The sequence below is a fragment of the Rhinolophus hipposideros genome, assembly GCF_964194185.1.
Source record: "Rhinolophus hipposideros genome assembly, chromosome: 16".
In the NCBI taxonomy this organism is placed as follows: domain Eukaryota; kingdom Metazoa; phylum Chordata; class Mammalia; order Chiroptera; family Rhinolophidae; genus Rhinolophus; species Rhinolophus hipposideros.
The window spans coordinates 35,069,340-35,091,572 of record NC_138062.1 but is presented as its reverse complement, the minus strand read 5'-3'; the positions used below and the strand labels follow the sequence as shown (position 1 = coordinate 35,091,572).

The window sequence follows — 22,233 nt, the reverse complement described above, 5'->3', positions numbered from 1 at the left end:
TACAAAAATCACTTCTTTCTTTCTTTTTTTTTTAAAGTTTATTGGGGTGACAGTTGTTAGTAAAGTTGCATGGATTTAAGGTGTACAATTCTGTAAGACATCATCTATATATCACATTGTGTGTTCACCACCCAGAGTCAGTTCTCCTTCCATCACCATATATTTGATCCCCTTTACAAAATCATTTATTTTCATGTCTTTTTATCAGTAGAGTATCCTAGGTTACTTAAAAAGTTTATTTTTTCAATTTTACTGAATTATTGATATGTTACTCGCTAGGTTTACTATCATTATATTTTGTAGGTATATGCTGTACCTACAAAAGGTATACCGTGTTTCCCCGAAAATAAGACCTGGCCGGACGATCAGTTCTAATGCGTCTTTTGGAGCAAAAATTAATATAAAAGTTTTTAATGTAATATAAAACCCAGTCTAATAATATAATTAATATAATAAAATACAATATAATATAATTAATATGTATTTAATAGACCCTGTATAACATATATATACAATTAATATATATAATAGACCCTGTATAACATAATATAATAATATAATATAATATAATAACTGGCCTTATATAATATAAGACCACGTCTTATATTAAAAAAAATTATATTAACTTTTGCTCCAAAAGACTCATCAGAGGTGATTGTCCAGCTAGGTCTTATTTTTGGGGAAAAACGGTATTTTATTTTTTTCTTTATTTTCCAGCTTTATTGAGATATAATTGATTGTGAGGTATGATTTTGTATGGATGTCTCACACTCTGGATTTTATATTGTTGAGTGCTGCGTTTTGTTGGATTTTATAAAATACATTTGAGATTTGATTGGCCAGCTGTTAGACAGTTTGAGGGTCACTTTGTCCCTTTTGAGGCTTGCTTTTAGGCTTTCTTTATGGCAGATTCAGAGTAGTCTTTATTCTAGTGATACTTTGGTCTCTCCATAAAGGTATGTCCTTTTTGAGGTCTCTACCCAATCTCTGTGATTCAGGTCTGCGATTTTGCTATTGACAGCTTCACTTCCAGCTCCCTGTGACTCATTTGACCTACTGCTTCCCAGTGGTTCTAGCCTGCCATCTTGCACATGCTCAGATTGGCACTCTCAGGCCGACTCAGGCAGGTGCTCTCTCTACACAGCTGCCTCCTCTCCAAACCTCATGTTGAGAATTCTGCCAGGTCCAGCCTCTCCAAACTGATTTCTGTCTCTTGAATTCAGCAAGCCCCCCGGGCTGTTGTGATTTCTCAGCTCTGAGTTATAACATGGAAACTCATGCTAGGAAGTGATCTGGTGACATAAAAGGGCTCACTTCATTGTTTGCTTTTTTTTGTTAGGTACTACAGCCCTTCATTGCCTGTTATCCAATGTCTGAAAACGCTTGCTTAAGTTTTTAGTTGTGTTCTCTATTTGCTTGTGGCCAAATGGTAGGTTTTATAGCAGCTAATGCTTAATACTTTAACAGGCAGAAATAGAAGTCATTCTCTCAGTCTCCTTCTCTCACTCTCTCTGTCTCTCTCGCTCTCGCTCTCTCATTGTCATTGTGATTCAAGAAAAAGTGGACATTTATAGGGATAAGGAAAGGGATTTAGTTGATTATAGCATTAGATGAAATTACATAATAACATAATTAGTGTAGTGATATCATAGAAAAAAGAGAAGAGGATGAGCTAATAACAAAAAAAAACTAACTTATTTAGGATTCAATATGTGTGTGTGTGTGGGGGTGAGCTAATGTAATACACACATCAATTTGTTCTGAAAAATGGCATTGAGGAAAAGACAGACTTTTATTGATAAGTCATCAGAAAATTCTTATGGTACATAAAAGCATAATTTTAACTATGTTGTAAATATACATGCATTTGAATTGAGGAAAAAAGAAAGTTTGGTTAAAGCCAACGTACCAACAAATGATTATGATGAATCTTTTCCATTTCCTTTCTGCTATTAGTATCTAATCCTTCTAATTTCAATGAGTTTCTCGAGCCAACATGACCGACCGGCATTAGCAGCACTTGTCTCAATGGACAATGCAAAAGGCTATGTTGAAGTCAGTAGATTTACACATAACTGCATAATGCCAACTTTATTGTCAGTATAGCTTTAATGGAGAATGCTGTGCTAATCACATTCCACAAATGTGTAAAACTTTCAGTTTTCCTGTGCTGATTGGCAAGCCTTTAGCTCCAAAGATGCTGGCTGAGTGAGCAAGTGAAAAAATCCATGGGGGATTATAACCATTAAGTCTTAACACGGAGAAGCAACGTAGAAACTATCGGTAGCAGAGTGTAGTGGATATATAGAAATGTATATATAATATAATGTTATATAAAACATTTAAATTTTATTCAGTCAAATATTAATATATGTTGTAGACTCATAGAAAGAATGGACTTTTAAGAAAAATAAAATGTCTCACAATTTCTTATAACTCACAAAAAACTTAAATTTGGACTGGGAAGGTTAAAACAAGTTCACGGTTCAAAACTGTTTAAAATGTAAAATTAAACGAGGGTGAGTCAGTCAGTCTGCCAACTAGAGAATGGACTAGATGAACTCACTGAATCTGTTAGAACTCTGACAAAGAAGAAAAAAGTTTTGCTAAGAAGAGCAAATTTTAAGATACTTTAATTTGCCCACTTTACTAATCCTCCAAATGATTTGGAGCTATATATTAATAACCAAGTTATTATTAATGAAAGACAATAAGTGAGACAATGGTACTATGGTGGACAGAACAATGATCTTTCAAATAGGTCTACATCCTAATCCCCGGAATCTGGAAGATGTTATTTTATATGAAAAAAGGGAATTTGTGGATGTGATCAAGTTAATGACATTTAGATGGGGAGATTATCCTGGGTTATCTTGGAAGGTGCAATGAGAAGGACCCTGATGGACCGTGATGTTTAGGTACAATCATAAAGACCCTTAAAAGTAGAAGAAGGTAGAGAATCAGAGTAATGACAACAAGATATATACTTAGCTTGATATTGCTGTCTTTGAAGAAGGGAGAAAGAGACCAAGAAAAAGGAAAGCAGGCAGCCTTCAGAAGATGGCAAGTGCAGCGGAATGGATTTTTTCCTCCAGTCTCCAGGAAAGAATGCCATCTGTTGATGTCTTGACCTTAGCCCAGAGAAATCTCTATTGGACTTCTGATCGACAGAACTGTAGGATAATAAATATGTGCTTTTATGTCACCGAATTGATGGTTATTTGACACAGCAATTTATGTATATTAGAGTGACTCAAGAAAACTTTTAGTTCCCAGGAAATGTGAGCTTGTATCTATATCCTTTGGAGTTTATCATAATCATGATGTGTTAATCAATACCACTACAGTGACAAATGGCTCCAATATCTCAGTGGCTTTCAACAGAACGTTCTGTATGTTGTTCACATTATATGTAGGCTGTAAGTGAGCTATGGCTTGTGTCAGGTGGCAGCTCTGGGTCTCCTCATTCAAGGAATAAGGGAAAGGATAGCTGTATACCTGGAGCCCACCCATCCCTATGGCAGAGATGAAGAGCAAGAGAGCTAGTAGAAAATTAAGATGCCACTTAGCACTTCTGCTCAGGTATTGTGTTCACAGAATCAACTTAAATTCAATTGACCAAAGCACTTCGTGTGTCCTAGCCCAAAATTAATGAGGCAGGCATGTAAACTTTCTTCCCAGTGGAGATGGGAAAGTCACATGACAACAGACAGGGAAATACATAATCCTTATTGAGGAAGGATAAGTGAAATTGTTAACAAAAATAATAATTTTTTTTCATTTTTTACAACTTCATTATAGTTTTGCAAATTTCTCTTATAATAAAAATAATACATGCAAAATGCAGATTAGAGAAAGAATTTGAATGTTCAATTAAAATAAAAGAAAATAGTTATATGTCATAACTACACACACACACACACACACACATACTCGCGCCAACACAAACACACACACGATTATATATCTGTGTATGTGTACATATATACATGTATATGTATGTAAATGTTTCTAAAATCACAGTTTTCTGTCTAATAATGGGTTAAACATAATCCTCTGTACCCTTTATTTTATGTAAACTGGTTTTCAAGTATAGAAGCTTGGTCTGATTATAAGCTGAATCATTTCTCAAGAATATTTATAGATGGTTTTGTGTGTACCTGGGGGCACATTACATCCTATTATAATTTTAGCAGCCATTAATAATTATTACCTATATTCATTATTTCATTAGGAGTTTGCAAAGCCTAATTATTATTTTATAGATATTTAGTAGATAATCTAACTTAATAAAGAGAAAATTATTCTTATTAACTATTTCACTCTGAGATATACAAGAATAGTAGGTTAAATGTTTTATTTTTTTTTCCTTTATTTAAAAAAATTTAGAGTAGTGAGTTTGTCCCCTAACATCTCCCAAAGGTGAATATTTTAAAATATCTTTATAGTTTGATGACTTTTAATGTATTTCATATGTTTTAACTTTTGAAAAATTGGTTATCAATGCTAAAATTGTGACATTGTGTTCATTGAAAGACTCTGCTAATTGACTTTTTAATATGTTTTACATAATTACAAGTTTTTGGTAGCTTATGTACATACAATATATTAATATTTTCAGAATAACTATACTAGTATATTTTGAAAAATAGTTACTTCAGTTACAGTTGTTTTTCTTCAGTTTTTGTTTTTACAAAGGTATTTCCTTTCATTAAAAGTATCATCAGAAGGAGTTCTCTTTCAGAATAGAAAGAGAGCACAGTTTTTTATTTTATTTTATTTTATTTTATTTTTACATCCCTCACACCGTGAACCCCCCGCCCCCCATCCACCACCACCCCGACCTCACACCGAGCCATCACATTATACACATAAAATTATAGTTGGCATTCATTAATGTCCAGCCTCTGGTGTACAATGCCATGACCAGGCATCCACAGCCTCCCTGAGGTGGTCTCCCAAACAGAACACATGTCCATCGGACACCCAACAAAATCCCCAAACACTATTGAATAAGTTCCCCAAAGTAATTCTCAAAAAACCCTGAGGCCATCCTGTGGTCACCATCTGCCCCCCAATCCCTTCACCCTTCCCCCCATCCCCAACCCCCTCCCCCCCGCCCATCTAACAACTTTCGGTTTTTTGTGTCCCCAAAACTGTTTCTGATTAGTTCATACACATATTCTTTTCTTTAGATTCCGCATATAAGTGAGATCATATGGTACTTATCTTTCTCTTTCTGACTTATTTCACTTAACATAATGTTCTCTAGATCCATCCATGTTGTTGCAAATGATAAGATTTCTTTTTTCTTTATGGCTGCGTAATACTCCATTGTATAAATGTACCACAGCTTCTTAATCCAGTCATCGACCGATGGGCATTTCGGTTGTTTCCATATCTTGGCTATTGTGTAAAGACTCAACTCCAAAAAAACAAACAACCCGATTAAGAAATGGGCAGAGGACTTGAGGAGACAGTTTTCTAAAAAGGACATACAGAAGGCAAGAAGACATATGAAGAAATGCTCAACCTCACTAACCATCAGAGAAATGCAAATAAAAACCACAATGAGATACCACCTCACCCCAGTCAAAATGGCTATCATCAATAAATCAACAAACAACAAATGCTGGCGGGGATGTCGAGAAAAGGGAATGCTAGTGCACTGTTGGTGGGATTGCAGATTAGTGCAGCCACTATGGAAAACAGTATGGAGGTATCTCAGGAATCTGAAGATAGAACTACCCTATGATCCAGTAATTCCACTCCTAGGCATCTACCCGGAGAAATCCAAAACTCCAATTCAGAGAGCACAGTTTTAATTGAATGGAATGATCAATAATGACTATATTCATACTTTTCAGTAATTCTCGGAGTAGCTTCTAACCTACCTCAGGAAGAACTATTAGGTACCCGAATCACGATGAAATCTGATATTGTAAAGTTCTGTCGTCCTGGTCTTAGAGAGCCACGTCAGACATCTAGCTTCGGGGAAACTTAGGTGAAGTTAAATTATGGTAGCTCATCCTCAGATAGTATGGCTTTCATTGTTTTCTAACGAGTGCCACAGATAAGTATGATTTCCACCTTCCCTTTCTTGTTCATTTGAGCCTCTCTATTATGTATATCCTGGACGCTATGGTGCAACAGGTTAGGGAGGAATGAAAAAGCAACAACCGAGTGTCATTCTTCTTCTTCTTTTTTTTTTTTTTTTTGATTAAAATTTTGGTTTCAAAAGTATCATTCTTATGGGAGCTAGACAGGCAAGGGTATTTAATTGTATGTAGAAGCTGGTATCTGGTAAAACCCATGCAATGTTATCTGGAAGATAGTTATGTCTACAAACCAAACAGAATACAGAATTGACAGAAAAATTGCTTCTAGTCCCACTCTAGTGGTTTCTAATAATGTAAAAAGTTACTTTGGTTGGAAAATAATGGAATATGTTACTGCAATCCTAACTTATATACAGTGTGAAAAATATGGCTTTAATCTCTTCGTCATAGCAACGTGGTAACAAAGATTTTTAAGCTCTTTTACTGAAAAACCTTATTTATACCTACCATATTCCCATGATGAGAAAATATTTTGGGAAGCTGAGATGAACTTTTGAATTGCTGTAATACCTATGGAAAACCAATTAAAGTGAATTTGACTTTAGGAAGATTACATAATCAAAGACCTCCTACATATATAAAGGTTCCATAATTATGAAAAAGAGAGGATAAACAGTAATTAAATAATAGCAGTATACCTATGAAGAAACATAAATAACAATTGCCAAGTTTCATAGAGGGAATTCCTACTCCCCTTTGGAAAACACATTCTGGTGATTAGCAGAGTGTCAATGGTGTTATATTATTAACTGCCATTACAGGAAGGGCGTTTCCAGAAGGAAAAAGGAAGGGAGGTAAATCAGTCTAAGCTCACTGACAACATCATAAACTATCCTAAAGAATTTTAGACTTATGATATTTGCTGGGAGGGAGGTCTTTATTTATGGGAGGCCTTTAACATGGTATTTCTGACCGAGGGTTGTGCAGAGTGTGTAAACCCAGAATTTATAGTTTATTAGGCTTAGCTCCTTGAAAGGTGTCATATATGCTCCAATAAAATGGAGATGTCCATAAGATAATCATGCTCCCCTACATGAAGCAGTGAAGTAATATTCCATGTACCTTATCAGAAACTATGTCTGTTTGGGGTAAGAAAGCAATTTTTGCTGTGGGAAGGAAAATCATGAAACCTGTGCGTAATGTCTTAAATCACTTTCTGCTTCCTGAGAGCCTGCATCCTAGAAATAAGCTGTAAATCTTCTCTAATGGATGAGATCTCTAATTACATGCATCTGACCTGATAATCGTATTGCTATAGATGGAATTGTGTCCCCCTCTCCAAATTCCTACACTGAAGCCGTAACCTTCAATGTGGTGCCAGCCATTCTGGTTCCTGGTGAGGGCCTTCTTCTTGGCTTGCAGATGGCTATTATTTCTCTGTGTGACTATGTGTTCAGATGACCTCCTTTTTTTTTTTTTTCTCTGCACGTCTATTTGTATAAAATGTCCAGAATCCACAGAAAGAGAAAATATATTAGTGGTTGCCAGGGACTGGGGTGAAAGGGGAATGGGAGTGACTGATAACAGGTATGGGGTTTCCATTTGGGGTGGTGAAAATGTCCTAGAGTCAGATTGTTTCACAACCTTGTGAATATACTAAAGCCACTGAATTCAGACGACCTCCTTTTTACGTGCATGAAAAGAGAGAGAGAGAGAGACAGAGAGACAGAGAGACCTTTGGTACCCTCCTCTTATTACAAGAGCACTAATCCCATCATGAGGGCCAGATCCTCAGCAATTCATTTAAATGTAACTATCTCCCAAAGGACCCATCTCCAAACATTAAATACCATCACATTGGGAGTTAAGGCTTTAGCATATGAATTTTTTGGGGGGCGCACCCTTTATTCCATAGCATAAGATATTGCTCCTCAGGGTTCCAGTCAAAATCCTTGTTGTTCCCTAACATTTCACAGTTTCTAGAAGTTAATTTTGTACCCTTAGCTCAGCATCTCATTCTCTCTTGTGTCATTTGCTTTATAAAATACTGATTCAAATATCAGGTTCATATATCATAGCTTCTCTTATCTTTTTTCTAAAAAACTCTCTAGGCGGCAGATTCCTTTTAGCTCAGAAGTGTGGTAAGGACCATAGTGGGGGGGAACTTCAATTTTGTAAAGGATAATCAGGTTAGACTACAGCATATCATCTGCCAGGTACTACTTACTTTATTTTGCTTCCCATGCATTATGTCATTATTTCACTTTTCACAATATTTACCACAACTCTGTGTGGTGGGACAGTTATTATCCCTGTATTGCCAATGGAGAGACTGACTTAGAAATCTGAAATAATTTTTCCAAGGTTGCATATTATTGAACAACAAATTTGGTGATGTCTGTCAGACTTCCTTATTACAGAAACCCTCCCACTGAATTCAGATTTAAAGCTCCGATGAATTATGCCATAAAATCAATATACTACACTGAGCCTTAACTTAATATCAGACTTTATAGAGATTTTCCTAGTTTCGACGATACCTTCGAAAGTCCCAGCAATAAGAAAATAAATATTTAAATTCACGTGTTGTAAATATGACTCTCAAATTTCAAGCTTAAATTTTGTTCTTTATCTCAGCAGTACCAATCATTAAAATTCTGTTTACATGAAATTACTTCCTGATTTCCAGTAATGAAAACTGAGGAACTTTACTTAGAAAAATCAAAGCTAGTGAAATCTTAGTCTTATTAACACCTAATTTAGTTTTTGTAATCTCCATTTCTTTTGGTTTTTAATTTTTTTTTTATTTTGCTGTCACTTATCTTACTTCTATTTATATTACCTTTAAAACATTCTCCTGTCATCAATGAAAATCCTCTTTAATCTCATACTGACTGTGACAGGAAAGTAAAGTGTTTTATAAATTAGTTAAATGAGTAACAAGACATGCCTAAAAGAATGTTTGTTACTCAAAAGCATAATACAGATAGAAACAATACTTAGGTATGAATTAATCAACAATTATTTTTGATTGAGATAAACAGCCACTTATTTTCTTTGAAAAAAGAATTCCACTTGATATATCTGAAATAGTTATTCCATTCTGAAAATTATCCAAGTTTGTTATCAAAGTACTAAGATATTAAAAATTTTATCATTGATTAATAGACCTTTAAATTCAAGCAGAAGCAGGAAAGTTTGGCTGTGGTTTTTTTCAATGCACATACAATTAATTTTTTCCCTCGGAAAATACAAATCTCTGTTTTCCATTTGTTACCCAACTGAATGCAATTTTATAGTAGGTTTGAAGTGCGTTCATTGTATTTCCATTTAGTCCTGTCGGAAGAAATTTTCTCAATTGGTCCAAGAAACTTATTTTAACTTATACCTGTTCTTAAGTGCTAAAGAATCTAAACTGACTGTAGATAGCCCGCAAAGCACAGGCAAAAAGTATGTCAGGAATGCCAGATGGTGACAGTATGATTGTGTCATAAGGAAATTACCAAGGGAACATTTAAAATATAAATTAAATAGGTAAAGTTTAATACCTGGGAAAGATTAAATTATGTTCACTTGCTGTTGTTCTAATACAGGTGTCCACAGTTGCCATAGTGTCTTTGTATCAAAAGATAAATATCCATCCCTCCTCCCAAAAGTCATTTCTTGTCATAACTCCACACATCACAGACCTCATCAAATATATTATTTTTTATTTCTTTTAACAAAAGTATATATTATTTAGCTTGAATTGTCTCATAATGTTATGTTTTCACTTCTTAAAAAAAAACAATACCTAATATTGTGATGCTATAATTTCCATTTCATGTTGATTTTGTGGAGAAAACAAAATAGAATAAATAAAAGACTGATACTTGTCTCATTCTTCCTACTGAACACTTTTTTATAGCAATAAATACAAATAAAATCTTGCACACTTGCCTTTCTAAGCATGCTTAAGATTAAAATATGATTATATAACAGATAATAAGCAAAATAAATACATTGCATTAGTGATAGAGCTCCCACCATCATTAATCAATTAATGCTCTCTTAAATCCAGCTATTTTTGACTACTTAGACACTTCTATTTTTAATTCTTTGTTACTTTATTATATTAGAATGCAAAGGAAAATAGAATCATTTTTCTTTACATCGAATTATGATTATTAATAATTATCTTTTTTTATGTTCATCATGAATCAAGATAGATTTTGAAACTGAAATCAAAATTTTCAAACTTACAATTGTGACTTTTTTTAATTCAAATATAAAGTAAAAATGAAAATAACCTCAGGATCACCTAGTTAAAATATAAGTCTCATTTTGGAAAAAATGAGACTTGCGTATTTCAAACATTTGAACCATTTCATTTTGGGAATTTAGATACATACAAACAAATTAACTAGGAAATAAATATGAGATGGGAAAAAATTATTTTTTTTTCACTTACATGTAGTCCTTTCATTAATATTTATCTAAGACTGTTCAGTGGCTTCCTCTCACCATCAATAAAAACTAAAGACAAACAACAACAACAAAAAAAGTGATGCTAATGGAAAATGAAATTCTTCAACTGCACAATAGGCATATGATTTAACAGGAAAAATAGTAAAGTAACATTTTTGATTTTGTTTAGGTATTATATCTCAGTATGAGCTGAATATCTACTTAAAGAGTAAGGTGTAGTCATGTATAACATTGAAAGAGTTTTGTTTGTCATAAGTTCATCTAACTCATATATTTAACTGAATCTAATACAGTTCATAAATGAATTATTTCATAAGTTAATATATGAGGTATATAACAGTATTTTCATGCTTTATAATAAATTTGAACCATCAGCATATATGAGTAGGAGACTTCACAGAATGACCAAAATGTGGTTAAGTTTATGCTTGCTATATAGAGAGATAGAAAAATATGCAATATAGTTATTTTTTAAAGTGTAAGAGAGAATTTGTGAATATAGGTTGATATATTTCCTGTATTAAATTTTAGGAAGTCAAAATAAATTACGTGAAAAAAAGAGTCGAATGAAATGTAATGGCTCATGTGCTGGGTTGAATAAATCCGTGTCCACCTAGAACCTGAGAGTGTGACCTTATTTGGAAATAGTCTTTGTAGATGTAATTAGTTAAGAAGGGGTCATATTCGAGCAGGATGGGCCCTAAATTTAATATAATCAGTGTCCTATAAGAAGATGAGAGGAGACAGAGACAGAGATGCATGTAGGGAGAACGCCATGTGTAGACAGAAGCAGACATTGATGTGATGCATCTAACGCCAAAGAATGCCAAGGACTGCCCCAGTCACGAGAAGCTAGGCGAGAAGCAGAGAACAATTCTCTCTTAGGGCACCTAGCAGGACATCTTCTGACACCGTGATTTCAGACTTCTCTGGTCCAGAACAATGAAATAATAATTTTCTGTTATTTTAGAAATAACAGAATATCTGTGGCTTATTTTAAGCCACCCAGTATATAGCCATTTGCTGTGGCATGCCTAAGACACTAATGTAGCCTGCATACATGGCATAACCATATTTTAGTTGGATTGTGGTCAGATGGAACAACAGACACAAACATATGTTCTGCCTTCTAATGTTTTGGCTTTATCTTTAAGATAATAATGACCAGAATTGTCAGGTAGCATCAGTCTTATAGCTGATAATAAACCAAGAAAAATACCCTGCCTAATAACACCAGAGAAAAGGCTCAGTATAAGGAATATTTGCCTAATAGTGTAAATGGACTTAAAATTATTAAGATGGCCAAAGGATTAAGATTTCTGATTGGAAATGCCTGAGTCATATACTAAATTCTACAGCCTGGGGATGCATTGATGTGGAAAAGAGGTGATTGCCCTTAAAGAAGTTAATGCAGAATAGAATTCACTTACCCCCTCCCCCAAAAAATTAGCTTATATTTATACTATGAAAATATTTGACATTCCAATATCATATGGGGAATTTTATAATGAAATAGAATTATTGAAACAGCAATTATTTATATTCATTTGAACACTTGGAAAAAAAAGCTGCAGAGAATTATTCTTTCCTATTAAGCAAACTCAAAATGCCCTTATGATAAGGGGATTAATTTCAGTTCCTGTAGAGAACTAGGAACATTTACAGTTAAAAAACAAATCAGGTGAAAATACTGCTGAAAACTCAGTCCACTTTTTCCCATCTGATATTTATTTATTGAGAAATCTTCAATATGTTCTACAAAACACTTTTCCTAACTACTCTATATAAAAACATTTCCACCATTGCTTACATCAAGGATTCAAATTTAAATGGTCACAAAAAAGAAAAGTAACTGAGATGAATGTAATATATTAAAATGTTCTTTGAATATTAGAGACAAAAAGACCCATATGTAAACATACATAAAAATATGGTCAGCAGTTTTGACTTTTAAGGGAAACATGCACAGAATTTTACTGGAAAATTCTCACTTTTAAATGTTTAGAGATAATTATAATATAAAATTCTTATAGATATTTCAAAGCTCTCCTTTTCTCAATGATTTTACAAATGCTGTTCTACATGTTTATATACCTTATGTGTAATATATAACTATTTATACATTTAAACTACAATCTAGTGAAACATAAATAAGTCTGTATTTGTATATGCAAATAAATAACAAGCATATTAATTTAGTGAAACATTAATTTTTGCCTAAATTTGTATGTTTATTAGGATAAATGAGTGATCGATAACTTATTTTTTTCAACAAATAAAAAACCATAGTCACTTTTGCTTAGTCAAGAAAATATTTTGAGCTGCATCTCAAAAGGTGGATCAATGATAAGTGTCAAGTAACATCAGTGAGAATATCTTAGCATGTATGATGGGCATAGGGACAGAATAAGAATGTAAAAATTAAATCTGCCTGGGAAAAAAGAGACCAGTAAGTTTGAAAAAACAAATCAAAATACAACTGAGAATCCATCACCAGGTATAGGGTCCTAGAAAAGGGGTATAAACTTTGGTTCTATTTCAAAGAACATGTAGAACTCTGCAGTATGCATTAAAAAAGAAAAGAGTGTAAAAGTTTGCTAAAATTACGAATGAAAAATAGAACATAAGGAAACAATGCAATTTCTAGAAATAAACTATTTCAAAACAATAAAGAATGTTTTCTGTGATAAACATTCCTCAGTCCTACAGATAGGAGTGCATCAGGAAACACTGCCATTTAGACTGTGCTGAAACATTTTTATATGCGCCAGTTTTCTATCTCAGATTTATAATTTACTTGACAAGTACAACTTAATTTGTGTTAAATGAACTCAAATCATCCCACTAACAGCATCATGTTAATATCACTTTAAGCCTTGCTGGGCTTTTAAACAGAACCAATTTGTCAAAAGCATTAAATCCTTACAACGGACTGTAGAGTTTACTTAATAAAAAGAAACTGTGGAAATAACTCTTAAAATTATCAGTATTATACGTTGTAAAATTTCTCCTGTGGTTAAATATTACAATCTTTTATCAAAAATGTTTCGGTATACTGTTTAAAATCCATACTTGAAAGACCCTTGAACCTAAAAATGGGAAATGAATTCAACTCTTCTCTACCTCATTTCTCTTTGCTGATCTGCTCACCTTTTTGCTTACTATCTTTTCCAAATTTTGCAATTAAATCACAGGCAAATTTACTGAAAGTATACAGTTTTCTTACCTGGGATACTCTGCTAAAATAGAGAAGCACATTCATAGGAATTAATCACTAAATAAAGTGTGTTACTGTATGAAGAGAGGAAAAGTTCTGCCTGTGATCACACCTTACTAATTTCTCAAATAGTGAAACAGAGAAAGGGCTCAGAGTTCCGTGATATAGCAAAGAGTATGATACTGTAGTGGGAAATTATGTATTTTACAGCAATAGTCAATGAAAAATGTAGGGCCCAGGGCTCCATAACTTTAGTGTACCACCTATAACACTTTTTTATGCATTTGTTTTTTTTTAATTTTTATTAAAAGTATTGTGGTGACTTTGGTTAGTAAAATTATATAAATTTCTAGTGTGCATTTCTATAATACATCATCTATATATTGCATTGTGTGTTCACCACCCAGAGTCAGTTCTCCTTCTATCACCATATATTTGACCCCTTTTCCCTCTTCTACCATCCCTCCTCCCCCTTTATCCTCTGGTAACCACTGAGTTGTTGTCTGTGTCCATGAGTTTTGTTTTCTTGGTTTGTTTGTCTTATTAGTTTGTTGCTTTCAGTTTTATGTCCCACATACACATTTCAAAATAGCAAATTGTTAGTAAAGCCTTGGTTTACTTCTACATTTACCACAATACTGCTATAGAGAGATTTCTTTTTTTCTTTTTCTTTTTTGTTTTTTTTTTCACCCCTCTCTCTTCAATTACAATTCCTTCTTTTTCTTTATTTTATCTTTTTGTTATTGAGTTGTTTATTTTTTTTTTTTAAGGGGAACAGGACTTTATTGGGGAACAGTGTGTACTTCTAGGACTTTTTTTTCCAAGTCAAGTTGTTGTCCTTTCAATTGTAGTTGTGGAGGGTGCCATTCAGCTTCAAGTTGTTGTCCTTTCAGTCTTTGTTGTGGAGGGCGCAGCTCAGCTCCAGGTCCAGTTGCCATTGCTAGTTGCAGGGGGCGCAGCCCACCATCCCTTGCAGCAGTGGAACCAGCAACCTTGTGGTTGAGAGGACGCGTTCCAACCAACTGAGCCATCCGGGAGCTCAGCAGCAGTTCACCTCAAGGTGCCATGTTCAATCTTAGTTGCAGAGGGCGAAGCCCACCATTCCTTGCTGGACTTGAGGAGTTGAACTGGCAACCTTGTGGTTGAGAGCCCACTGGCCCATGTGGGAATCGAACCAGCAGCCTTCTGAGTTAGGAGCATGGAGCTCTAACCGCCTGAACCACTGAGCCGGCCCTTCAATTCCTTCTTGATTGAAATATTTACAAAATGTTGAGGACAGATATAGGAAATGGGAAAAACACATTAGGTATTCTTCTTTTTTTCTAAGGCTCTAAAGCCCTTGGGAAGGACCATTGACTAAAAAATAGATATTAATAATATTTCCATATTTTCTTCTGAAGAGCCTCTTCCAACAAATTTCCCCTTCCTAGTAGGCTACAATTGCTCTCAATGTTAAAATGGCTCTCCATTTCTTGAACTTAATAAAGACTATAGCCATGTCCTTCATGGCTAAGAACAGTGTTGGCATTAAATAGGATAGCAATAGAGAATGCTAAAAGTGTATAAATAATAGAAATCAATTAAGATTTGAAGGGAACAACTGATAGTTTAGCTTCAAAATTTATTACAATTCTTATCTATTTCATTCTTTACTTACTAATTGTTTGATATTTTTAATTTAAGTAGACAGCATGTACAAGGTAGCACTTAGAGGATAGGGCACTCAGATATGTGTCATTTTCAGATATTTTTGAACAATAAAATAAATTTTTAGGTTTAGTTGTGTTTCAAATTTACAATTATATGCTTAGTGAATTCTGAAATAAATTTATCTGTGTAGTTGACATAGTCTTTTGATAATATAAATAAATTAGATTACGTGCATTTTAAATATATACCAATCATTATCAAGATTTTAAATGGATCATATAACAGAAAAATTGTATGATGCACTATAGAAATATTAGTGACATGTAAACATTGACAGTAAGTAGTGCACTAAGATACATCTCCTGGGGGTTCCAGATATCAAAGATATGTCCCCTTTTTTAGGATCATCCCTAGTTTCCTTTTTGAAAAGTAAAGCATTCTTATAGAACATTGAAGCCTTTCCTGAATATGAAGTGTTTGTAACCCATTTCCATGCTAAATCTATAGCCTAAAATATTATTTTTGTTGATTTGGACACTTATGGATTTATTTGAAGTTTAGTAGAAGCCAACTATTCCCATTAATTCCTTGACACACATACATTAGTACATTTTTAAACTGGTATTTAAGTTCTAGTGATAAATCAAGAGTCCTAATATAATAATTACAATGCAGTAATTATGTCTCCTTCAGCCAAAATAAGAACAGAGTTGCCTAAATTGAAAAACACATCTTATTAAGGGAAATTAATTTTATTTAATATTGTAAATATATAAAGTTAATTCCCAGTCTTTATGGAGAAAATCTTGTCATTAGTTTGATTTAGTGTTTGCCAGTATTGTGAGTCTATGTCTTGGTATTAGACTTTAGACTATTGGGATAAAAATACCCTGACTTAAAGTCACTTTGATGTGAACTCAGATAACAGCGACAACATATTTTTATGATGTCAATAAATTCTGCACAATGCTTAATAAATAAGTTCCTAAAATACCAATAGGTTAGATTTTATTTTTTGTCATGTTTATCCCAGAGATGCACAGTTTATATGTTGAAGGAGGTTATTATGAAGCAAGGAGAATAAATTGTCCCTAGAGTTTCCTCAGAAAACTTGAAAATCTGTCAAAGTATATACTGCGATTCTCAAATAACTGAAATTTAGTGACTTCAGACAATGATTTATTTAGTATTATTGTGTCACCATGGACTGTTCTTACTCCTGGAGATACAGTCTTGAAAATGCCACGAAAGCCCTGATATCTCTGACACTTTTACGTACAATAGCAGGGTAAATATGCAATAAACAATAAGATAAATAAGTTTACAAGAACGTAAAGTAAGGTAAGTGCTATTATTGAAAGAAAAATATTAGCGATGTAGTTATTCATGTAAAATAGGCAGAGATTAAAGAACAGCTTTACTTTGGGGATTAGTACTTTTCAGGAGCTTAAACCAACAGACAAAGAGTCAACCTCAAAAATAAACAAAAACAAAACAAAATAAAAACAGGGACAACTGACTTTTGGGCAAAGTAAAGAGCTATTGAACAGCTTCTAAATTGAAAATGACTTGGTAGTTTTGCGAAACACAGAGACATGTGGCTGGATCAAAAGAAGCAAGTCAACACATAAGGTTAGAGCCTTGGGCATGCCCCAAATCTTGTGTGCTCTGAAGCCTGGGTACCGAATTTGGATTTATTTAGTTTTCCTATTTGGGAGAGAACAAAGAGAGGATTTTAAGCAGGAAAGAAATATGGTTTCACCCAGTTTATGAAACATGAAATATAAATCACTCTCGTAGGTATTTGGAGAAGAGATGAATAAGGCACAAATATAAACAAGGAGACAAGTTTCATTACTTGCATCTGTCCAGGTGACAGTAGTAATGAAAACAAAGAGAAGTGGATTTGCACTATGGTTAGAGTTGAAATCAATTGGATATCCTGATGGGTAAAATAAGAAATGGTATAAGAATACCATGGTATAAGAATAAAGCAAGAGTTAGAGATGAGTCCTGTGGTTTTGAATTTTATGGCTACTTATAAAGTAATGCTGTTTACTGAGGTAAAAATGTTTGGTGAAACGGCAGCTTAAGGAGCTATTTAAGAAAAATAAAATCTGCTTTACACTGGATAATTTTGAGTCATCTTAGATTCAGTGGTGTTTCTGAATAAGGAATTAGATAGATAAACTGGAGTACAAGAGCAAGGCCAGCACTAGAGGTATGAATTCGGGGTTGTAAAACTATAGATGAAATTAAAGGTCCCATGGTTTTATGAAATTACCTAGCTAAGAAATAGCTAGAAATAGCTTCCAAAGACGATTGAGAAGCAGAAGATTGTGAATTTCTTGTATACAGTGCTTCAGATTTAACTGGGTGAGGAGAGTCCTGGGAGTAAGTGCTTGGTTTAAATAGGGACAAGTGGAGGAAGGGCCAACTTTAAAATTTTGCAGGAACAACGCCCACCCCTCCTTATTTTGCATATTGTCCACATTTTCTTATTTATTTTTATTTTTATTTTTTCACATTTTCTAATTCTTTTCGTACATTATTAATAGTGATTTCAGTATCTCTAAGTGTCAATACTCAGGCCGTGTTTAGGTCTAGTTCTACTGACTCATCATTTAACAAATCATTACTTAAAAATTTTTTTTTTTTTTGCTTTTTAGGTGTCTTGTGATTTTTTTGTTTGAATTATGGAGATTCTATGTACAAGAAAAATAGATATTGAGGTAATTTTTTTTTTTTTTAACTGGAAGTGAATGTGCTTCTTTTTCTGTCAGACTCTTAGCATGGGGAATTGAGTTGTGCTGGGTTTGGATATTTGTAGTCATGATTTTCTTCAGTATGAACATCTTTAGATCACTTTGGGAGAGTCATGTCACCAAGGTGGAGGAGTAAGATACCCCAGCTTTTATCCCCCCACAAAAATGAACAAGTAGACTGTTGTCCATGAACAGAAATAGTTCTGAAAGAGCTCAGGTGTCCACTTGGGAAGAGTCAGCAACACGGTGGAATAAAAAACCTGAGGCTAACCACACAGAAAGAGAAAGAACAGCTTCACTCGCCTGCATCATCCCAACCCCCATTTAGCACTGCCAAGAGGAAAATTCCCTGCTTGAAAAAAGAGTTTCCCTTGCTGGGAAAGGGAGAGTGGGGTGGGCAACCCGCTTCCACAGCCTTTTTGGGCACTGTATCAAGGACTCACTGTGGTTTCACCGCATTCAGATACTGCCAAAGCTGAGACATTTAAAGAAGACCAAGGGCCAGGAAATAGGGCAGAGGCTACCAATATCGACACCATAGCAGGAGCAATAGTGGTTCCCAGTGGCCTGCTCTGCATAGGACTCCAGCAGCATTACTGCTGAACTAGCCAACAAACAACACAGCTGCCAGAAGCCCCTGCAGGTTTCACCACTGAAGCTTTTGGCCCACCGGTGTTTGAGTTTACAGATGCCAGACACCTTAGTCCTCACTCTGCTCCCACCCACACACCCCAACCCCTGCTGGAGCCTGGAATCCATACCAGCAGCCAGCCCCTGTCTGTAGCTACACATATGCAAGAGGCCAGCCTAGACTCCTGCAGCTAACTCCCACAGTGCTCACGCTAGCTAGCCCCTCCAGCTGTGCACCTGCAAGCCATCAGTTTGACTCCCATCACCAGCCTCCACTACCATTTGTATGTCCATCACAAGACCCTGCAGCCACAAGAGTACACACTGAGAGCCAAGGTCTCCACAGCTGTTTGTGGGCCTAGGATCTGGCCCTGTGTCCAGTGACTGGCTTGCATTGCTGGGTCACCTGCAGCGACTCCTTGAAGCTGTGCACCTGCACCCCACCAGTTTAACACCTGCCATTGGCTTCCACTTCTGTGTGCAAACCTGTTGTGAGACCCTGCAGCCATGAGAGCGCACCCCAATAACCAAAGTCCTCACAGCAGCTAATCCACCTGCAGTTGGTCCCACCCCTTTCTTCTGGCTGCTACCCTGACCACTGCATGTATGTACAGCCAGTCACTACAAATACACAGGCACAAGCAACCAGCTCCAGGAGCTGAGCATGTGCACACCACCAGCTCTGGTTACCTCCATCACCTACCATGGTCCCTAGCTACTGGACCTGGAGGTAGCTCTGAGGACTCCAGTCGTCTTCACAGCCACTATAGACCCCCTGAAGCACTTGTGATGGATCATGCAGTTGTTGATGTTGTGGACCCTACAGCCTGAGCAGATGAGACACCATGTATGCCTTTCCTGGACCTGAGATGCCACACACCTTTGCACTTGGCACCTTGAATCACTAGATCCAGATTTACAACATACTACAATGTGCCCCCATCTACCAGTGAAGTTCTTAACATACCAAAGTTAGTCCATAACGTCTGGAAAAAGTGACTGCTTCTTCAAATGTACAGACACCTACACAAGGCTGTAGGGACCTTGAAGAATCCTGGAAGAATGATACCACCAAAGGAATACAATACACTTGTAGTAAGTGACCCCAAAGAAACAAACGCATGAATTATCTGACACAGAATTAACCATACTTGTTATAAAGATGCTCAGGAACTAGAAGAGAACACAAATAAACAATTTTTAAAAATCAAGAAAACAGTTGAACAAAATGAAAAGTTCAGCAAAAGATAGGAAATATATAAAAAAAGAACCAAACAGAAATTTTGGATGACTGAATTGAAGAATTCAGTACAGAGCAACAAGAAAAGACTGGACTAAACCAAAAAAAAACTAGCAATGACTTGCAGGCTAACATTTAAAATTATCCCGTCAGAGGAACAAAAATAAAAAATAAAAAGGAATTAAGAAAGCTCATGGGACTTATGAGACACCCTTAAGAAAAGAAACAATGCATTATTGGAGTCCCAGAAGGAGAAGACAGGGAGAAAGAGATAGGCAGCTTCTTTAAAGAAATAATGGCTGAGAACTTACTAAAACTAGGGAGAGATTTGTGCGTTCCGGTTCATGAAGTTCATACATCCCCAAACAATTCAACTCCAAGAAATCTTCTGCAGGACCATTCTACTCGCAAGAATTAACTTGAAATGGAGTAAGCACTTCAAAGTAAGACCTGGAACCATAAAACTCCTCACACCAGATAGAATACCTATTATCAAAAAGACAAGAGATAATAAATACTAGTGACTTTCTGGCAAAAAAAAGTGAACACTCAGTGTGATGCATAGATGATGTATTACAGAATTGTACACTTGAAACCTATGTAACTTTACTAACCATTGTCACCCCAATAAACTTTAATTTTTTTAAAAAAGGGGAATTCTTGTATAATATTTGTGGGAATGTAAATTGGTACAGCTACTATGGAAAACAGTATGAAAATTCCTCAAAAAAATAAAAATAGAGCTACTATATGACCCAACAATCCCACTTCTGGGCATATATCCAAATGAAATTACATCACTATCTCGAAAATATATTTGCCCCCACATGTTCATTGCAGTATTCTTCTCATCATTCACAATAGCCAGACATGGAAACACCCTAAGTGTCCATCAACACATGAATGGATAAAGAAAATATTATATATTACATATGAGAAATATATATATATATATATATAATATATATTTCTCATATGTAATATATAATATTTATACACACACACCCAACACAAATATAACATTTTGTATTTTTGTCACAGATAGCTGATTTCCTTCTTTCTCATGGTTCAATACTATTCCTTTTTTCCTGTCTTTTGCCCATTACTCTTTTTTCCTATGTGGTCCATCTCCAAAGGAACGAACTCTCCTTTCTCCAGTCTTAACCTTCACTAGAAACATATTCCATAGAGCTCTCTTTCTTTTTTGCAGACCAGATAACCTTCATCTGTTGTTCCTGGAAGTGGGCTAATTGGAGTGTTCCTCTGTTCTCTTTCTAGCTTATTATTATGGCAGGAACTAAATGGCCCCCTTTGGGGGTACGGGGGATGGATTTCATTTTAATGCTCATTACTCTTATTTCTCCTAACAAATAATCTCCTTATGAAAATAAAATGCGTAAGTGGATGTGGAGTTCATGAACCTATTTTTAAGGATGTGAAAGGGAAAATTTTCTTACAAAGTTAAAAATGCAATGTGATGTATAAATGTTGTATTACAGAATTGTGCACTTGAAACCTATGTAATTTTACTAACCGTTGTCACTACCATACATTTTAATTAAAAAAACAACACATCTACACCATGATCCACAATTCCATTACAGAGTATTTTTCCATAACAAATGGAAACATAAATAAACATACATAAAAGTCTCATATGAGAATTATCATTGCAGCTAATTCATAGTATCCCCAAACTGGACACAGGCCACATGTCCAGTCAGGAAAAATGTATAAATAACCTGTGGTATAATGTACAATGGAATACTATTCAGCAGTAAAAGAAACAAACTACTGATACACTCAATAACATAAATAAATGCCATTGACTAAAGAAGCCAAACACAAATAATACATACTATAGATGGATGGATGGATGGATAGATAGATGGTACAAGAAGTTGTAAAACTACTTAATGGTGTTAGAAGTGAATAAGTTATTCCTTTGGGTGGAGAGGACAGAGTGTATACTAGAAAGAGGTTTGAGAGACCTCTCCAGGGTGATGGATATATTCTATAGCTTATTTAGATAATTGCTACATGGGTGTTTGTATACAATTGTCAAAACTTATTGAATTGATCACTTGACATTGTTACATCTTTTGTATGCTAACTGGACAGTTAAAAAGGAATTTTATTTTGTCTTTGAATTTCTGATATATCAATATTGTTTCTTCTTTGGGAAAATGTCAAATGCTTCTATTA

General features: G+C 34.9%; 1 protein-coding gene across 4 annotated transcripts in view; it reads left to right on the top strand.

The window, feature by feature from the left end:
* The window catches only part of LOC308509101 (uncharacterized protein), a 718,677-nt gene that overhangs the window by 141,756 nt on the left and 554,688 nt on the right, over window positions 1-22,233 (top strand). Inside the window, exon 2 of one of the 4 annotated variants that reach the window (XM_081076779.1) lies at window positions 18,063-18,125. The exons of the other annotated variants lie outside the window; for them this stretch is intronic. Coding sequence (XP_080932905.1) covers window positions 18,090-18,125 — 36 coding nt within the window. The 5' untranslated portion in view covers window positions 18,063-18,089. The remainder of the gene's footprint in view (window positions 1-18,062; window positions 18,126-22,233) is intronic. 4 annotated transcript variants of the gene reach the window in all.